We start from the raw sequence: 19,282 nt of genomic DNA on the forward strand, positions 1-19,282 counted from the left end.
AGATATGTATGTCATTTTTCCTAGAGTGTTGAAAGAAATGAAACTACTATAGCAGTCCAATTTTGCTTTTGAGTGCTCCACTTTACTGTACAGCCTAGTATGTCATACTAATGTGTTGCTCTCTGACCTATGGCAAAGTTTAAAATTTTGAGAACAGGTAGGAAGCTCTACAACAAAATGGCTGCCTAAGCTGGAGGGATGGGACAGGGACCAATCACAAAATGGCTTAGTACCAATCACAAAATGGCTGCCACATGGGCTGGGGAAAAAAAATCACAAAGTATTCAGAATTCAAGCAAATGTTAAATGGTTCCAAGCCAAGGAGTCTTCTGTGATGGAGGCAGCTGTTTCCACGTGGGTGTTCCCTGCATACACAAAGGCAATGCCTCCTGACTCTTCTGAGGGACCAAAGAACTTGAAGAAAAGCCAGAATTTGCTTTGTTGGAAGAGATTCTTTAGGGAAGAAGCAAGTAGGCACTAGGAGACATATTAGTATCAGCCGCTCATGGGCCCTATGTTGGAAATCACTGCTATTATAAGAGGTACTTCTGTTTTCTCTGTATGCTGTCATGTGAATATATACCTCTTTGTTTCTGGTGTAAAAATGGACATTCTGATTATGATACGTTTTGTGTCTGCTTAGCTTCTTTCTGTCACTGGTTGGGGACTTGGGCACTAGTCAAGGGGGTGTATTATCAGAGAGCTCATCCAGTTCAAAAACCTATGTGGGAAAGATAGAGGTACTGCTCTACCTCAAGGAAGGTATCAGAAGGAGTATTGTCCCCCTTGTGCCTCTCACAATCTCTCATTGTTATTCATAGAAGGCAGTGCATCAGTTGTCATTTCATAATCTATCCTCCTTTATGTTCACTGCTGCCAATATCCTTCTTCGGTAGCCCTTATGGTAGCAGCAATGTCACCAACTGGCTGATTTTTCCACTGGTATGTCCAATTTTTACCCCTTCTGTTTCATTGCCAGAATAGGTTTCCCCCACATATGATGGAATGAATAGCAGGGAGGTCAGTTCTGTTTAACCATTTAGTTCCTTTGGGGGCAAAAGAATTTGCTGTGCTGTACATTTCAAGCTTAAAACATGTGAAAGAGCAGCTTAAATATTTATTGCTTGTTTAGTTGTGTCTAGTGAAAGAATGACAATTTCTCACTTCGTTTAGAAGCGGGTAGTAAAGTTTTAGTGCTTCAAGGAGCAGGTAAGGAAGATACTACAGATCTGGACTATCAGGTCTGGGCTAGAGATGGGCACGAACAGAAAACCCCCCCGAACATGATGTTCGTTGTTCGTTGCCATCCACGAACAGGGACTCACGAACAACCACGAACATGGCCCTGTTCACGAACATGTTCGTGGCTGGCTGTTCTTGGGGGCCAGCAGGCTCTCCTCCAGCCATCATCCAAGTCAAGATCCCTACTGCACCACTCCCAGAAACCTGACCCGAGCAGGCACCAGGAAAGGTACCAATAATAAACAATAGCTTGGCCCAGAGCCTTGCAGCAGCCCTGGAACTTGAAGGGGTAGATCCCTATCCCACCACACACAAAGAAAATTCAAGCTCCAATGCACTCTATCAAAATGCCAACAGCAGCTGTCTCTCCCTCTCCAAAGCCAGAGCTGGGAGCCCCACTCCCCCCTGGTCTTTGTTCCCTTGTAACAAATTTGGAGCTCCATGCTTGAAAGGAAGACCTGCCTATCAATCTAAATTGGGCTTAGATTGGGGTTTCCAGGGCAACAGCAGGAGTTCAGACAGAGTTCAGGCAGTCCCTGCTTCCGGTTGCCAAGGGAATTGATTGCAGGTGCCAGATTGTCTGGCTTGACAAACAGCAATGAAGAGGCTTGCAACGACCACCTGTTCATTTAGAATGGGGCCTCATGAACAACTTGTTCACAAACAGTAGATTGGGCTGTTTGTGGCTTTTTTTTGTTCGTATTGCTGTTCGTACCCATCTCTAGTCTGGACTCATAATGGGGTAGAATGCTTTGCCCCGTCGCTCATGTTTCTGGAGTCAGTAGTAAATGCGTCTTGGTACTAGGAGTATAGCAAGCAAGAGCAAGCTTAGGCTGGTCTTGCTGTTATTACTTAGAGAACTTTTGTCAGGAAATGGCAGCAATAATGGTTCAGTCAATGGTACAGTTGCCACTTGTGTTGCTTTCCTTTATTCATCCAACATTGAGTTGTTATCTGCTAATGTAATAATGTCAGGATTACTTTTGGGAATTCTTTTCATAATAAGAATTCTTTATTTATTTAGAGGTGGCTCACAACTAGGGTTTCCAGGAGTCCAAGCTGGGAAATGGGAGGGGTTTTGGGGGGGGTGCACTTATCAGGAGAATTTACCTCGTGTATGCGTGCAGCTCATGCATACTCTGGAGCACTTTCTTGTCATGCTGGGAGTCATGCCATTCTTGGTTTGACAAGGAAGTGAAGAGCCCCATGTGGGGCTGATTTATCAAATTCTGACCCGTTAGGGGCCAAAACTGGATCCAGCAAAGTGTGGAAGCAGGCCAGCAGCTGGAACAATGACATCATTCCTGGGAGTGTCACACAGTCCTAGCTTAACATACCTCACAGCATTGAGGTAAGAATAAAATGGAGGAGCCAAAAATAATAAAAGCCACTTTTAGTTCCCATTGTTCTTGTCTCCATGTATGTGAAATAAGCTTCTTTTTCTCCTACGTGAAGCCACCTGAAACAATTAAAGACTTATAGGCTAGCTATTTCCAATACCACTAGAAAAATGAAATATATGTAGTATAAAAAGCTGGTTGGTCAAAGAGATTCAATTAACATATTTAATTCATTAACTGCCCTAACATGCTTCAACTTCCCAAGCCCCAGCATTGTACCATATCTCATCAGCTGTTCCACAGAAGAAGCGGAGAAGAAGCTGGCACCAGTCCTGTACGTCACAATGATCAACAAATTTAGCCATGGGGCAAACTTCTAGGAGATTGCCCACCATTGACAGTCAACTGAGAACCCTACCAAAAGGTGATAACCTTACTCTAACATTGCTTTCCAGTATTTAGTTACCCAGTATGTCTGGTGGGAGTCGGGGGTGGGTGGGAAGGTGTTCATATCTGTTAGATGAGCAGAGGTTGCATTATGTGTCATCTAGTTTTCTGGACTAGTAAATAACCTTTTCACTACAAAGTATAATGATGATTCAACCTTGAGGTTAAAGCTTGTCTGTCTGGGAGAGTGAAGAAATCTCTCAACACCATTTTGAAATTGTGCTATACTTTCTGTGCAGAATGTTTTTGAGCAACCTGAGATTGAGATGAATAATTGAAGGTATCGTAGATTACTAATTTAACCAAAAAAGCAGATAACCAGGGAGGCAGATAAACATCTTATAAATCCCTATTCCAGCATTGCTGGCAGTTTTAAAAAAGAAACGTTTAGTTTTTTTTAACAATTCCTAGTGTCTGTTTAGAGAGGTGTGATTTGGGAGGCCATCTTCCCATGTTGTCAAATGATCCATTATTGTTGTTTGTGGGTCACTGCCCAGACTGAAGATATTCCTTAAACTGATAGTAGAACCTAAGCCAGCAGCTTTAAGGAGTGAGAGGCAGCTGAAGGAGTTTATTCTTCCTTATGTTCAGGCTAGTTCAGCATGGAGTTGTGGCTCAATTTGGAAAGCGGGCTGCATGTAGCCCTCTGGGGTACGTATATCTTCTGACCATCCATGGCAACAGTAGTTTGCCCCTTTAAATTACTTCAGTCTGAATCTGGCTGTTATATTTTAGTTGACTCCTGAAATCACAAGTTGTAGCCTTGTAAATTACTTCAGTCTGAATCTGGCTGTTATATTTTAGTTGACTCCTAAAATCACAAGTTGTAGCCTACTATTCTTTGGTGTTATAAGAGGAAGCTCTGCTTTTAGCAGCTTATCCAGCAGGAGGCTGAGTGCTCCCTGAGTTCCCAAGCTAGGAGATTGCAGAATTGATCACAGGTCATATTTCCCCCCCCAGAAACCATACAGATTGGAGCAGAATTTCCGTATTGTTTTCTTTCTCCCCACAAAGCACATTTACACCTGGTGCCCAAGCCTATACTGGCATCTGGGTTTCTTGCCGAAGAACATGATCTCTGTGTTGAGCAAAATAAGCCTGGTATGTTGCTATATGTTACCAGAGCCAGGGATCGTCTGTGCTGCTGGGAGGCCGCTCGCTCCTTCTGTTTCTGGCCAAGAGTAACTCTGTCTCTCTCCTCTCCCCTTTGGGATGTTGGTACAGCAACAGGTAGATGTTGCAGTTGTTTCGCATGAGGCCATAAGATTGCCCACCTACTAAGCTATGCCATATCATATGCTCAGTATTGTCAGATTCCAAAAATCCAGTTTGAATTGGTTGTCATGGTACATTGTAGAGTGACCAGATGCAAGGAAGAATGAGATCTTTGCATCTTTAATAGATACTTAAAAGATGGAATTTTGGAAAGTGCAGCTTGCCAAAGAGAGCTGTGTCCGGGGTCTGGGTCCCAGCCCCCAGACTTGGTAGGAGGGAACAGCGGGTCAGCCGGGCTGACGGGCAAACAGAGGGGGCAGCCAGCAGACAGCAGGTCAACTGGTCAGCCAGCTGACAGCAGGTCAACCAGTCTGACTGGCAGGCAGAGGGGGCAGCTGGGGTACAGCAGGTCAACCCCTCCCACAGGCAAATGGAGCCAGAACCTGCCAGTGCCAGGGGCAAGGGGCAAAAGCCCAGGGCCTCAGGAGGCAGAGGGAGACAGAGAGAGGCCAGCGAGTCCCACTCCCCTAGGAAGGGAAAGGGGGCTAGGCAAGGTGGAAGGGGGCAAGGGCAGAGGGACTGGGAGCCCAGCAGTCACCCACCCAAAGACCTTACCTGAGGAGGAGAAGCAGCAGCAGCCCCAACAACCCAAAGCCATGCCCCAGCTAGGAAATAGTAGCCTGGCCCAGGAGTTGCCAAAAGCCAAGCCACTCCAGGTGGGGCTATTGGAGGCACTCTGCAGGAAGCCCTGGGCAACCAGCCAAGGAGCCGCAGCTGGACCCACCTTCAGCCATCAGCTCTGCCAGGGAGGCTGGGCTGCTAGCCGGGGGACTGCAGCTGGACATGCCTTCAGCAATCAGCCAAGGCAGGGAGGCTGGGCAGCCAGAGAACAAGGCACAGCTGGTGCTGGTCAGTGGGGCCAGATCAGCTACCCCAGCTGCAACTGCTTGGTGCAGCCCAAGGCCAGGCTGGAAGAGGGGTGGGGCAGTAGAAGGAAGCCCTATAAAAGCTGGCTGGGAAGAGCCCTGTGGTGGTGGGTGTGAGTGAGGAGTGATGATGTGGAGTGAGAGCAGTAAGATGCAAGGGTGGAGGTTTGGAGGAGAGTTCTGGAAGGAGGAGATGAAGGAGGACGCAGAGGGTAAGCAGGCCAGGTTGAGCAGGCCAGCGAGTGGACTGAGAGGGAGTCTGGGTGAGGTATACCGCCCCTCCTTCCACAGAGCAGGGTCCTGCAGAATCCCTGGCCCCCCTGTGACGTCAGGAGCAGACCGCCCAGTGCCACGCCCAGCGGCAGCAGCGGCAAGCCCTGACAAGCTGTACTTATCAAAATTCCTCTTTCTGCCCAATTGTTAAAGATCCAGGGCCCTTTCCTCTTGTTATTGTGTCTGTTGCCCTCACTTTGTCAGCAGTGTCTCAAGAGATGTCACAGATCAGTTCAGAAGCAAGGAAGAACTCCAGTGTGACCAACCACTGATGCATCGGAGGAAAGCCCTTAAATTTTCTGTGAAGCACTGAATTGTGCAATATGCTGTCCAGTAGGTGAGAAATCTGGGTTTCATATTGCCCCCTCCAGTGGTTATTAGGTCATCATATCTTGTAGTCATCAGTTGTGACTGTGTGAACCAGTCATGCCGGTCAGGTTGCGTTCCTCAAAGTCGCTTTTAAGATAGTTATCGTTTGTCTTTCAAAAAAAAAAACCAACTTAAAAACATTCTACCCAACTTTTGAGCCACCAAATTAAATTTAGCCCACCAGCCATATAGTGAGATATCAGGTATTTGACAGCCTTGTTTTTGCAGTGAGGAAAAAACAGGATGTTTCTTCAGTCTTTGGTGTAATGTTGGGCATGGTGCAAGAGAGTTAAAGAACCTTCACATGGAGTAGAAACTAACAAGTCGGATGTTCTGATTAGAAGAAGCAATATGTCTCCAAGCAACTAAATATTGTTTGCGTAACACACACTATTTATTTACATTTACATGGGACCCCAAAGTTAGATTGATAGGTCTCACTCTTCTACAATTAAGCAAAATGTAACCATGTCAGTAAGGGTTCCTTGACATGTAATGTTTACAGTGTGCATGCTGCCACAGTTGTTCACACCTAGGTTCCCATATGTGCATATTCTTCAGTCCATGTGGCTGCCTCTGACCTAGCAGGTAGCACTTAAGGAATTTGTAGCTACCGTTTTGGGAGTGAGTCCAAGGCCAGTATGGTAGCAAAGTAAAAAGGCAGGGCAGGGCAACCATGCCACTGAAGATTTCTGTAAAGGCAGCTTAAAGGTGAGGAACACCCTGTACCATAAACCCTACATGACTGCTTTTCACACAGTAGGGGAATATGTACTCTGAATGTGTAAATGTTGTGCCAGCTGCCTTCTCCCGAGCTGCTATGTGTTCATTTATGAACATAGTCTATGCACCTCGACTCTCTTAACAAAAGAGCAATTGGCACATGGAAGTATTCTTCCAAATCATGAGATTGTACCACAATGATCTATTGGGTGTAGAGGTCTTACCAACCTTCTTAGAATGTTCTCTTTTTCTTCTTTGTTAGTCATAGAGAGTCAATAGGACTCCCTCTTTCATAAATGCTTTATAACATTAAGTCTTTTGGATATATTCTTGCTTTTTCAGTTGTGTGTTCATAAGCTATCACACCATGAAATGCTCCATCTGCTTGGACATCCATAGCTCATAAGGAAACACTGTTGGGGACCATGCTATATTTAAAAACCACCCCTTCTCCTTGAATATACCAAAAGACTATCCCGAATACATTTTGAAGCCGCATAAGGGCCTAGTCTTAGCAATATCAGTGCTATTGTTGCACTCCTCCAAATTGTTGGCTTCTGAGCCAGTCTGATAATGGAAGGATAAAAACTTCACCACCTATTGGACTTCAGCATGTGGGCAGATGTGTTTCCACTTAAGCAGAATGGATGCGGTACTTGAGGCACCTACTAGCCATGTTGGGAAGGCTTGCCTGCAGTAACCAGCTTGCACAGATAATAATTTGGATCCAGTGGAAAATTTTTGCTAATGGAAGAGGGGTGAGTTTCGCTGGTTCCTCTCTTCTGTTGCAAAACTCCACCTCCCCACTTCCCATGCTGGGTTTCCTGTCCCCCAGGAGCAGCTTTTCAGGGGGCATTTTTGGTCAGCAGCAGGAAGGGGGGGTGGAAATTCCTCACCACTGAAGGAAATCTCTTACATCAACAGAGTTTTCTTACAAGATCCAAGCTAACATGTAGCTCTACTCTAATAAATTTCTGTCTGGTTGCTTGAATTTTGTATGTTAAGGAATGTTTTATGGCCTCTTAATTTTGGCATCTAGCTTTGATTGGAATAGAAACCTAAATAAATATCATCATGGATCCAGAATGCTATCATTGAGAAGGTGCCAAATAGCTTAGTAATACTTCACAGTAAAATGTCACTGCTTTAAAAAAAGATAAAAAATGATTTCCCATTCCATCCACATGAGAGCTTCTTTTAAGAAATTGCAGAGATTTAATGCTGGCTTTAATTCTGGCTTTCGGAAATAACACAGGCTTTCCCTGTTCTATGCATTCATTCAAAACTATCGCCTCTTATACAAACAAATCCTAAAATACCACTACAAAGTGATGTCGATGCTGAGTCACAATGAACGGAAGTTCTGAGTGATGCCTGACGTACAACCCCCTCCCCTTCTTTTGTTGTCTTTGATCAATGTCTGCTGTGAGAAGAACTATTAACGTAGTCTTCCTATGGTTAATTATCTGACATGAAATCTGCGGAGAGTAGTAAAGCTTTTGTCTTTGTTCTCATAACACTCTTGTGAGGCAAGTCATTGCAATTTCCATGTCACCAATGAAAAATGGAATGTGAGAGGGCTAGAAGCAGAGCCAAGGCTACCGAGTCAGTACTAGGGAGAGGTTTGACTTAAGGCATGCAGTCCAATATGCTATGTGCTAGAGTCTGTTCAGTTGGACAGAACTTTTAATGGGTGTCTGCTTGATTTCCCTCCAACTTGGTCCCCAAACTGATGTGCTGTCTAAGTATGAAATGTAACAAGTCCAATTACTTCGCAACAGCTGGTGTCGTGGTGGGTAGAGTACTGGACTTGGCGGTGAGCCTCACCAGGTGACTATGGCACAAAGCATGGCTGCCTCATACAGCTGTAAGAATAAAATGGAGGAGGGGTGAATCGTGTATGCCACTGTGAGCTTTATTTCTTTATTTAAAATATTTATTAGCCACTTTTCCTCCAAAGATGCTCAAGGAGGCTTACGTCTTCTTCTTCTGCAGAGGAAGAACAAGATATAGATGAAATGGGTAACAAATGGTTACCTATTTGTTAGAGGGGCTAAGAGTGCAGTGTTTCTGTATGCTCTCTGAGAGTTTTCTGTTGCATAGCTGTCATGATGAGTCTTCTTGGATATTCCAGCAGGTTCCTCTCCTTCACGTTTCCTTCTGCCATGGTGAATCTAAGTTGGATCTCCTCCTTCCCCCCATATTTAAAGAACTTGTAAGGGAGGGAAAGAGATGGATAACTCTCCAATCCTTCATAGAACAGTGGGAAAATCCTCTCTAGGAACCCACAATTGTGTACTTTAACAGTAGGTGTAATTAGAAATGATAGCAGGTGCTGCGGGAGAGTATTTGCTATCATTTCAAGTCAAGCGAAGGGATAAAATGGTGGATAGCAGATTCCTAGAGAGGTTTCTAGCCTTGCTCAGCACCTGAGACATTGCTGTGTGAGAACATGATTATAGAACAAGGCAGGTGAATGGCCTGGCTTCTGAGAGTGCCCCTCCCCCTGAGCAACCTGGGTTCTTGGAATTTTGTATCCCCAGCTCCATCCTTTTTGCAGTCCTGACTTGACTTTATAGCCTTTAACATGTCAAGGAGTCTGCTAGGCATGGTCTCTTTGGCAGTACGTTTAAGATTGCCCACTGCTGCCTGTTGGCCAAGGGTGACAGGATGGCATGCCCTAGCAGTCTATGCGTGCAAACAAGCCATCTGATTCTATGGTGGCGTGAAATCTTCCTTCACAGCTTCTACAAGTTGCAGCATTTGTACCAGTTGGATTGAGAAAAGGTGCGCTGAAAAAAGCACATGCTGTTGGGTCATCGGACCCATCTGGCACGTGCACCAGGTTTCTTTTCAGCATAGTTACATTCAAACACATGGAGCGCTGCTTTCTGCTCTAAACATTTGTCTTTAAATTACTCCACTAGCATTTCTAATATCTACTGTTTTGCTGTCTTTTTGACATTTCACTTCAAAATATCACATCACCATTGTTTTGTGACCTCTTCTTCAACCAGTCGGCAATGTTTTGCTCCCCATCACCAAAAATTGTACCTGTTTTCTATGGAAACCCCTGCTTGACCCCCGCCTTCATCTCTAACTAAGCATATGTCAAAGTCTGGGGCCTTTGCCTGCCCTGCCACTTTTCCTCTCTTGCAATACCTTTTAGGGTGAAGCTTCAGGAAGGAGCATGGAACTTGTTTGGGCCATAAAGTTCCCTGCATATTGGTACAGTATAAAAAAGTCACATATGGAATCACGAAGAAAAATACCCAATTTTAATTTTTTCCCTTTGAAACAGAGATGAGAAAAAGTGTCTCTATTACATGGTCTAGGCAGCTCCAGTTAGTTAGCTTTATATCAATGTGTGGTAAAACCAAAAGTAGGATAACTAAATAGAATGAAGGCAAGCATACCCTCAATTAGGGCAGGCAGTAGAAATAGAAGCATGGGATCTTTAACTGAGGATTACTCTTAAGTTCATTTTGGAAGCGGTAACAACAAATACAATGGATCTTGTCTATTTAGATACTTAATAAGTCAACCTGTGCGGATTCACATGACAAATTTATAGTTTAAAGCTGAAAAATAGGGCATCCGCAGCATGCTGCAAGATGAATGAGGAACAGATTAAAAGTAATAAGAGAGGATTTTGGGAAAAGGAAAAAAATCACTTTTCAAGAGAAGACAGCAGTGACACTTACAGGGATTCAGTTTTTTAATGGCACATTTAATTTGTTATTTATTTTTGTGATGTTGGAAAATGCATCAGTGAAACTTGTGAAAATCACCAAAGTGTTATTGCAGAAAGTATGAACTGGATGACCTGAAGAAATGGAGTTATAGAACTTTATTTTATGATAAAAGAAGTGAAACTCAACATTATGAATCGTATAAGGTCATGTGCTTGGGGTCAAACAAACATTTCTGTTATCAGATAGAGACTGACTGATGAGCAAAGATACCTTGGGATGCTGGCTGATCACAAGGAAGTTCACTGGCTGACTCACCTGGAGTGATATGTGGCCTGAAGGCATGTTTCTTTGGCTTCGCCATCACTTTGCTTGAAGCACCCTCTCTAGGAGCCACCTATGCTGGTCTCTAAGCAGACAGCAACTGATGAGCAAAGAGATATTGGGAGGTGGGGGTGGGATTGGAAGCTAACTCAGGAAGATGTCACCAGGGCTCTGGATCCAGTGGGAAGCTGAAGCTAAATTTTGTGCAGCCTGCTTAACAGGGAGAGGCGCAAGCACTGGATGTAGGTGCCTCCTGCCCCTTTGGCAACATACTTTGCTGCTATGGCACTCCTTTGCTTTGTTGCAATGGCAGTGCAGGTCCGTCTGGTGGGGCCAAACAGGATTTGGGGGGCTGTGCTCTGGGTGGGGCATTTTGTCTATTTTGTACTGCCTAAGAGGAGGAGTGCTCCAGTTGGCCCGGTCATTAAGTCAACTGGTTTAAGCTAAGCAGAACCACCAGAAAAGTGTGGGATTCTGCATGATAGCATAGGGTTTAGTTGCAGGCACAGTGAAACATCTGAAACAAAGAAGGAGATTTAACTAAACTAGTGTCTGAATTTGGGTTGCCAGGTCCCTCTGTCCTCCCGGTGAGAGGTGGGGGACCCAGCACCCATCTTCTCTTCCGTTCCTTCCAGGAGTGATGTCATTGCATGGGCCACGGCTGCCCCGGGAGTGCTCCTGTGCTCTGTGGAGGGCTGAATCAGGCTGGATTGGGCCTGGGTTGGGCTCAGATTAGGCCCAAATTGGACTACTGTGGCATGCGGGAGTGCTCCCATGCCCCATAGTGTCCCATTCCAGGCTGATTTGGGCCTGATCCGGGCCAGATTGGGCCTGCGGGAGCACACTGCACCAACTGGGAGTGTGCCCCCGGAGGCTGTGCCTCCCCCACTGGCCAGGTAAGCGGAGGGTGGAGGGTGGGAGCGGGGGATCCCCCACCCCCAGTGGGGGACTGGCAACCCTATCCTGAATGGACTGATGGGAAATGGGAACAATTCATGTGTGTAGCATGGTGGGGTTTCCCAGGTACTGGAGAATTTGCAGACATACAGTCTCCCAAGCTACTAGAAGCACTGGGTAACTGCACTTAGAAAAGGGGAAGGAAGTATTTTAGTAGAAGTTTTTGCTGCAGAATAGCTGTTTATTAAAGTTGATGCCCTAATTTAACCCAACACCTCAAGTCTCGTGCCTTCATTCAGATATGTGAGCGCCTGGGCAAGGAAGCTCCCTTGCTGACTCATCTGGAACTACGTTGCTCTGCGAACATGTTTCTATGATGCCTTTCGGCAAGCATTACAGAAAAGGAAGCTTGTTTTACTTCCTTATGTTCTTAAGCAAGATGCTCTGCTGAACTTAGGAAAACTGAACTGCAGTGGTTAAGTATACTTGGCACAGTATAGCTTGCAGAAATTATTCTGACCTATTAAAAAGAGATACTAAATGCTGAAGCTGCATCTATTCCTACTTCAAATGTGAAATACTTTTTGTAGTAATTCAACATATGGTAAGTGGATACTGTTGAAAAAAAATGCATTTTACCAAAATTTCTCTTCTATCAAGTGTGAAAGCTTTATCAATCCACCATAAACACCATTATAGAAATTCCATTAAACAAATGGAACAAACGCACATTCTAGAACATGTTCCTAGTGAATGACCCTCTTGTAACCAACCAGAAATGCTATCTTAAGCAGGGATATGCACACATCTTAGACAGTAGGGGTTCAAATGGAACTAGGTACTCCTTCAGGTAAGACATTCAGTGTGATAGTCAAGCTGATATACATATTAAAGATTTGCCAGGTCATAAAAGCATAAGAACTATATTGGATCAGACCTATAGTCTATCTAGTCCAGCATCTTGTTTCATACAGTAGCCAACTAGATGCTGCTGGAAGGCCACTAAATATGTATGGAGATTGCTGCCTCCCTCATTGTTGATTCCCAGTACTACTATTCAGGTAGTTACTGCTTCTGAATATGGATGTTCCATTTAGTCATCAGGGGTAATAGCCATACCTGTTTCCCATAAATTCGCCTAATCCCCTTTCAAAGCTAACTAAATTAGTGGCTATATCTTTAGCAATGAATCCCACAATTCCTCTTTCAGTGAAGAAGTACTTCCTTTTGTTTGGCTTGCATCTGTTGTTGATCAATTTCTTTGAGTGACCCCAAGTTGTAGTATTCCAGCAAAGTAGGGGAAGAATCTGCTGTCTATTTGCTTTGTCCCCACTATGAATAATTCTATACACCTCAGCAGGGCTTTTTTTTAGCGGGAACGCGGTGGAACGGAGTTCTGGAAACTCTTGAAAATGGTCACATGGCTGGTGGCCCTGCCCCCTGATCTCCAGACAGAAGGGAGTGTAGATTTTCTCTGAGGGCAACCCAATGAGTTCCACCACCTCTTTTCCCAGAAAAAAGCCCTGCACCTCAGTTATCTTCCCCTTTAGTTATTTTGTCCCTAAAGTAAAGTCTTTTCTCATTTGCTTGAGTTTTTGATAGCCCTTTTCTGCACCTTCTCCAGTGTTGTTATACACTTTTTGATATATAATAACCAGAAATGTACACAGTATTCCAAACATGGCTGCTACATAGATCTATACAAAGGCTTTCCCCACCACCTTTCCTTTCCTAATAATGCCAATCAAATGTCCTTTGTCGCCATTGCTGCCCAGTAAGTCATCCTTTTCATTGAATTAACTATTATGATCCAAAGATCTATTTCCTGGTCTATCACTACCAATGCACTGGTGTATATTTAAACTTAGGATTTTTTTGCTGCAGTGTGTATCACTTTACACTGACTTGCATTGAATTTCGTTTGCTTTATTGGAATTTCGTTTGCATTGAATTTCGTTTGCATTGAATTTCGTTTGCGTCACTCACTCACTTTGAAGAGCTGCTTTCGGATGTCTGTTTTAATCCCCACTGTGCTGAATAACTTGGTGTCATCTGCAGACATGCTGCTCATCCTAAATGACAGATAATTTTTGAACAAGTAAATTTCATGACGATGCTGGGTAAAGAGCCGATTTCTCAGATTTTCTAGTTTATTGAATGCTGAACCCTCTTGGACATAGAGAGCTATTCCATTTCCAAAACATCCTTCAAATTTTTCCCTATATAGCTTATTCTCAAGGACAGCCGTAAGCAGCTGGTTTTCCTCACCCCACCAGGTTTCTGAAATGGACATTTTATTTATGTTCCCAATATTCCAGATCTCCTGTCTTAGCTTGGATGCTTCTGTCATTTACATTTAAAAATCTGTACTCCAAGTGCTTTTGGTGTGCACTTCCCCTCCCCTTTACTTTTTGGGTTTCCTTAAATGGTTACACTTTCCTGGCACTCTCTCAGTAGGGTTTCCAGGCCCCCTTACCCTCCCGGCAGGTGGAGGGGGCAGCACTCATCTTTTTTCTGTCCGATGTGAAGCACAGGAGCACTTCTCGGGCCTGCACGATGCCGTCACTCCCAGGAGTGATGTTGTTGTGCCACACTGGGAGCATGCTCAGGAGGCCTGTTCCCCCTGCCTTGTTCCTCCACCGGCCAGGTGCGTAGTGGCAGAGGGTGGAGGGCAGGAGTGGGGGATTCTCCACCCCCACCAGGGGACCTGGCAGCCCTATTTGTCACAGTCAAGTTCTGTTCCTTCCTCATCTACATAATGGGACCAGTTAACCATTATCCCTTATGGGTGAGTTTTTTCTAACTCATAGCATTGTAAGGTTGGAAGGTACCTCTAGGGTCATCTAGTCCAACCCCCTGCACAATACAGGAAATTCACAACTACTACCCCCCCGACTGCCCCTGTGACCCCTGCTCCATGCCCAGAAGATGGCAAAATGTCTCCAGGATCCCTAGCCAAACTGGCCTATGGAAAATTGCTACCTGACCCCAAGGTGGCGATTGGCATTACCCTGGGCATGTAAGAAGAGGCCATGAAAAACTAAGTACTGATGTAACCCTTTCTGCCCTCCCCCTCATTATCTGCCCAGGTTCACAGAATCAGCATTGCTGTCAGATGGCCAGCTAGCCTGTGTTTAAAAACCTCCAAAGAAGGAGAGCACACCACCTCCTGAGGAAGCCTGTTCCACTGAGGGACCGCTCTGTCAGGAAGTTCTTCCTAATATTTAGCCAAAAACTCTTTTGATTTAATTTCAAGCTGTTAGTTCTGGTCTGACCTTCTGGGGCAGTGGAAAACAATTCCGTGCCATCCTCTAAATGATAGCCTTTCAAGTACTCCTTTCAGCCCCCCCTCCACCAGTAGCTAATTTAAAAGCTGTTTTGCAAATTCTTCGATATTAAGTGCCAGCAATCTGTTTTCATTTTGGTCCTCTTTGGCTTAGGGTTGCCAAATGGCTTCAACAGAAATACTGGACACACTTAATAAAATACTGTTGCCCATGCAGAAACCACGTGGCTTAGCGAGCCAACATACTGAGCAGCAAGCAGAGAAAGAGGCAGGCCCCAAATTGCCACCACTGCTGTGTGTTCTTCATGCCACACCAACACTGACATCCCACATGTGGTTAAAATACAACAATTTATTGCATCACTACATCGGAATATGAATGAAGTCTGCTGAGCTTGACGTTGTGGTGTAACCTTTCTCACACATCTGAAAGAACAAACAAAAGAAAAAACAAGATAAGAACTCATTGAACTATAAGTTCTGTAAGGACTAGTAACTTACCTGCATTTAAATTGTATACGTAGAGTCGTGAATCATCTCTGCTTCATTTTGTCCTTCTTAAGTTGTAAATACAGTTTAATTAACTGCTGTAAAAGTGTTTCATATGATTGCTTTTCACTGCCAAGTAATTGTGGATACTTTAGAGACTCTAGTTACCATTTAATTGTTAATTGCCTCCCGGGGTGTTCCCCCTTTTTCCTTTTCAGTAACACCAAAGCTGACAGGTAGATCCCCTGCTAGATGGTTTTAGTGATTCTGGGGCCCTGGACAAAAGTCAAGGATGTCCCCCCCACCCCTCACTGATTTCATCCTACCTCATAAGATTATTATGAGGATAAAATAGATTAGGGGGGAATGTTGTAAGAGGAAGAGAAGTGGTATAAAAATCAAATGAATGAATGAACAAATACATATTTACACCAAACCGAAGTGACTCTGTTGCATTCCATCTGCAATCATGGTTGCAGGAGTTTCAGGGGAAAAGCTGCTGCTCCTGATTGCCAAGGGAGGAAGGGGAGGAATGGTAAAAACAAGAGTAGTTCTTTGGGGCAAAAATAGCCTTCAAAGTGATCTTGGAAACTGCTGCAAGGGTTTGGGAAGAGAGACAACTCCCCTCCCCACACTGTCAGGTCATCCAGGAATGTCACCACGGTTGGGCTCATGGTTATAGGGCACAATGGGAATTTAAGCTCTTCATCATGTCCGTTCCCAGCATTTGCTTGGACTGTGCCCCCCTTGCTCTTTTTTTTTGTACCTGCCTTGCACTGAGAGAAAATGAGAGACACCGGGAGAAACTGTTTGCTTTTTCCCAGATGGGAACCAGAAGAGGCAGCCAGATTGTAGGGGATGGGTGAGGGAGGGCAGGCAAAGTGACTCCCCAACGGAAAAGGAAAAAAATAACACAACACAAATGACCAATGTTAACTCCCCACCTTGCAGGGCAAGGAAGAGCCAGAAAAGCTGTCCTCTTCAACACACAGACTTAGGGTTGCCAGGTCTCCTGGGGCTCAACCCAGGGGATGGGGGGGGAGTTGTGGGGGGATGTGACAGGATACTTACTCTCTGCACATGTGCTCTAGAATGCTTCCATGTCGCACTAGGAATAATGTATCCAGCATGACGTGGAAGCAACAGGTCATGCCAGGGGCCGAGTTGCTAAAAATCGGGCCCCAGTACTAGTTTGGGGGTTGATTTTTACCAAATCGGCCCCAACATGACCTTGTGCTTCCATGTTCTGCTGGGAATGATGTCATTCCTGGTGCAACATAGAAAAACTCCAGAGAGCAGAGGCGTACATTTGGGAGCGGGGAGCTGCTGACCTGTTCCCAGGCCTTCCCCTCTGCTGGTCAGGTGAGAGATGGTGGGGGCCTGAGGCTGGAAGCTGCCCCCCAGTGGAGGAATGGGATCTCTACATGGGGTCCTTTCGCTATGGGGGAGAAACCACTCTGTTGCTTGAGAGGCGGGCAACCTTTCTCATTTAACCCTTGAGCTCCACCCCAACTCTGTCCCTTTGGAATTGCCTGCTTCTTGGAATTCTTAAGTAGAATATACCAGACACATGTTCAGCCTTTTCTTAATTTATTTCCTGGATAGAAAGTTCAAGATTGGACACCTGGCAACCCTGCTCTTCGTTGGAGGTCTCCTGTCCAGTTATTAACCAAAGCTGACCCAGCTTAGCTTCTGAGATCTGACAAAATCAGGCTGCCCTGAGTTTCACTTTTTAAACCAGCCCTATTGTGGAAGAGGCAGCATTTCTGAGAAAGCTATGTTGAAGGACTTAGGTTGTAACTTCACACACATGACTGCACTTCCTGACATGGTTGGTGTTGGCCAATGATCGCTAGCTCCGTCCCAACACTACTAGTGTATAATGACCTCAACCTTTGCCCCAAGGAGACAAGTCAACATACAGTCCATAAATGCCCATTACAGATTCATCTCTTTATGTTTCTAAAAAATGAATCATGCATGAGAATTATAATACTGTTTCTTTTGTTTTATTATACAGTGCTAAGAACGTTCAAGTTGAAGACTGTTCCACGTGAAATAACACAGCCACTGATCCTTTCATTTACCACCTGTCCCAGGCTCAGTTACTGAAACCAGAATGTCCTCTATAGATCCTTATCAACACATTACGGTAAGAAGTTACTGTTTTTTGAAATTTCCTGGACAAACCACAACTAATTATTTTAACAACACTTGTAATTTTAAGAACCATTGAAAATAACAGTTCTGCTATAGACATTTTAGATAGGGAAAGAGAAAGCCTGATTGAACTTGAGGGAAAGTAATTTAAAAGCAATGAGTAAAAAGCATCTCTGTATCAGCTAGATGCCATTTATATATTTCTGAAGAGAAGTCTTAAATTTTTTTAATCTAAAAATGACATATTTTGCATTAGACACTTTAGGTCTCTAAACTCTGTGGCTTTTAATTTTATTATTTATTTGCTTCATTTATACCTAGTGTTGTCGTGTCCCCTGGGGTTCAAAGTGGGAGATGGGGGGGGCATGGGGGGCATGATGGGAGAACTTACCTTACAAATCTAGCATTGGGCGTAAGGTTACCAGGTCCCCTTACCCTCCCAGCTCTTGGGGGACATGCCCAGGAGGCCTGTTCCCCCACCTTTCCCCCCTACTGGACAGGTGAGTGGGGGTGGAGAGTGGGAGCAGGGGATCCACCACCCCCACTGGCAGCCCTAGCTGGAAGCTGACTTTTACCAAATTGGCCTCTGAGGCAACCCCACACTTCAACGTTGCATCAGGAATGATGTCATTTCTGGCTTGATGCAGAAGCATTCAGGAGTACATGGGAGTGCACTCCAGGGGATTTCTGACACATTCCTGTGCCTTTTGCCCCCACCAGCCAGGTGAGAGGTAGAGGGGTGGAGGCTGGGAGTGGGGAATCTCCCACCCCCACCAGGGGAATGAAATCCCTATTTATACCCTGCTTTTCTCTCCAATGGGGACCCAAAGTGGCTTACAAAATTCTCCTGTCCCCCATTTTATCCTCGCAACTACTTTATGAGGTAGATTAGGCTGAGAGAGTGTGACTGGCCCAAGGTCACTCAGCGAGTTTCTTTGGCAGAGCAAGGATTCAAACTTGGTTCTCACAGATCCTAGTAAGACACTCTAACCACTATACTGCACTGGCAATTAATTAATTTCCTTCCTCTTAATGATATTTTGGCTCCACTGGGTCCCAGCACTGCCAGCACAAGTAAGTAGGCAGCTCTGCTGTTTCCTGTGCTTCCTTTTTAGGGATGCCAACCCACCACTGGCACCTCTAGAAGCTTTGGGGGTGGGCAAAGGGTGGACATGATGTGGCATGACATCACATCCTGGTGAAAACCCAAATGTGACATCAATGCATCGTGCCGTGTCATCTCCAGCCTCACTGTTTCTCCTGCTGGCCAAAAAGGAGAAAAGATGGGGAGAGCCCACCAGCGGGAGACTGTCCACCTGTACCAGGCAAATGACATCTCCGCTCCCATTAGAAGCAACAATAGACTGAAGTCTTGTGGCATCTTAAAGGCTAGCAAGTTTTTATTCTAGTGTAAGTTTTTATGGATTAGAGCCCACTTTGTGAAGTGCGTGTACTAGATCCTCGCTGGGCAGATATAAATACCAGAGACTTTGAAGAAATAAAGGTGTTAACATCCAGTCAAATGTATGGATATCTTTCATAATAGCTATAATTGCCAATCTCCCTAGTTCTGTTTGGCTAGCTAATGTCTGCAATGGCTGTAAAAATCCCAGGTATTGCTTAACCCACGAATATTTGCAATGACGGAGGAATTTCAAGTCCTTGTTAAGCCCTTTAAGAGATGGTATCAGATCTCATGATGAACTAACATACTTAGAATTTCCTCAGTAGTTTCACAGTGGAGCCTTCAAGCTTTTGCTAGAATAGAAAGTTCTTCCTTTTTAAGGTGCTTCTAAGACTCTCATGTATTTTTGCTGCAACAAACTGGCATGGCTATCGCTCTGGAATTACTTTCTTTTTGAAGGGCATTCCAGAGCGAGGGTGCCATAACTGAGAAGG

The 19,282-nt window shown here is 44.8% G+C and overlaps 1 protein-coding gene across 1 annotated transcript in view; it reads left to right on the forward strand.

Moving 5' to 3' along the window:
* The window catches only part of PLA2G4A (phospholipase A2 group IVA), a 117,586-nt gene that overhangs the window by 13,280 nt on the left and 85,024 nt on the right, over nt 1-19,282 (forward strand). The window contains exon 2 of the mRNA XM_054981992.1: nt 17,244-17,375. Coding sequence (XP_054837967.1) covers nt 17,343-17,375 — 33 coding nt within the window. The 5' untranslated portion in view covers nt 17,244-17,342. The remainder of the gene's footprint in view (nt 1-17,243; nt 17,376-19,282) is intronic.

The sequence above is a fragment of the Eublepharis macularius genome, chromosome 5 (genome assembly GCF_028583425.1).
Source record: "Eublepharis macularius isolate TG4126 chromosome 5, MPM_Emac_v1.0, whole genome shotgun sequence".
Lineage (NCBI taxonomy): Eukaryota > Metazoa > Chordata > Lepidosauria > Squamata > Eublepharidae > Eublepharis > Eublepharis macularius.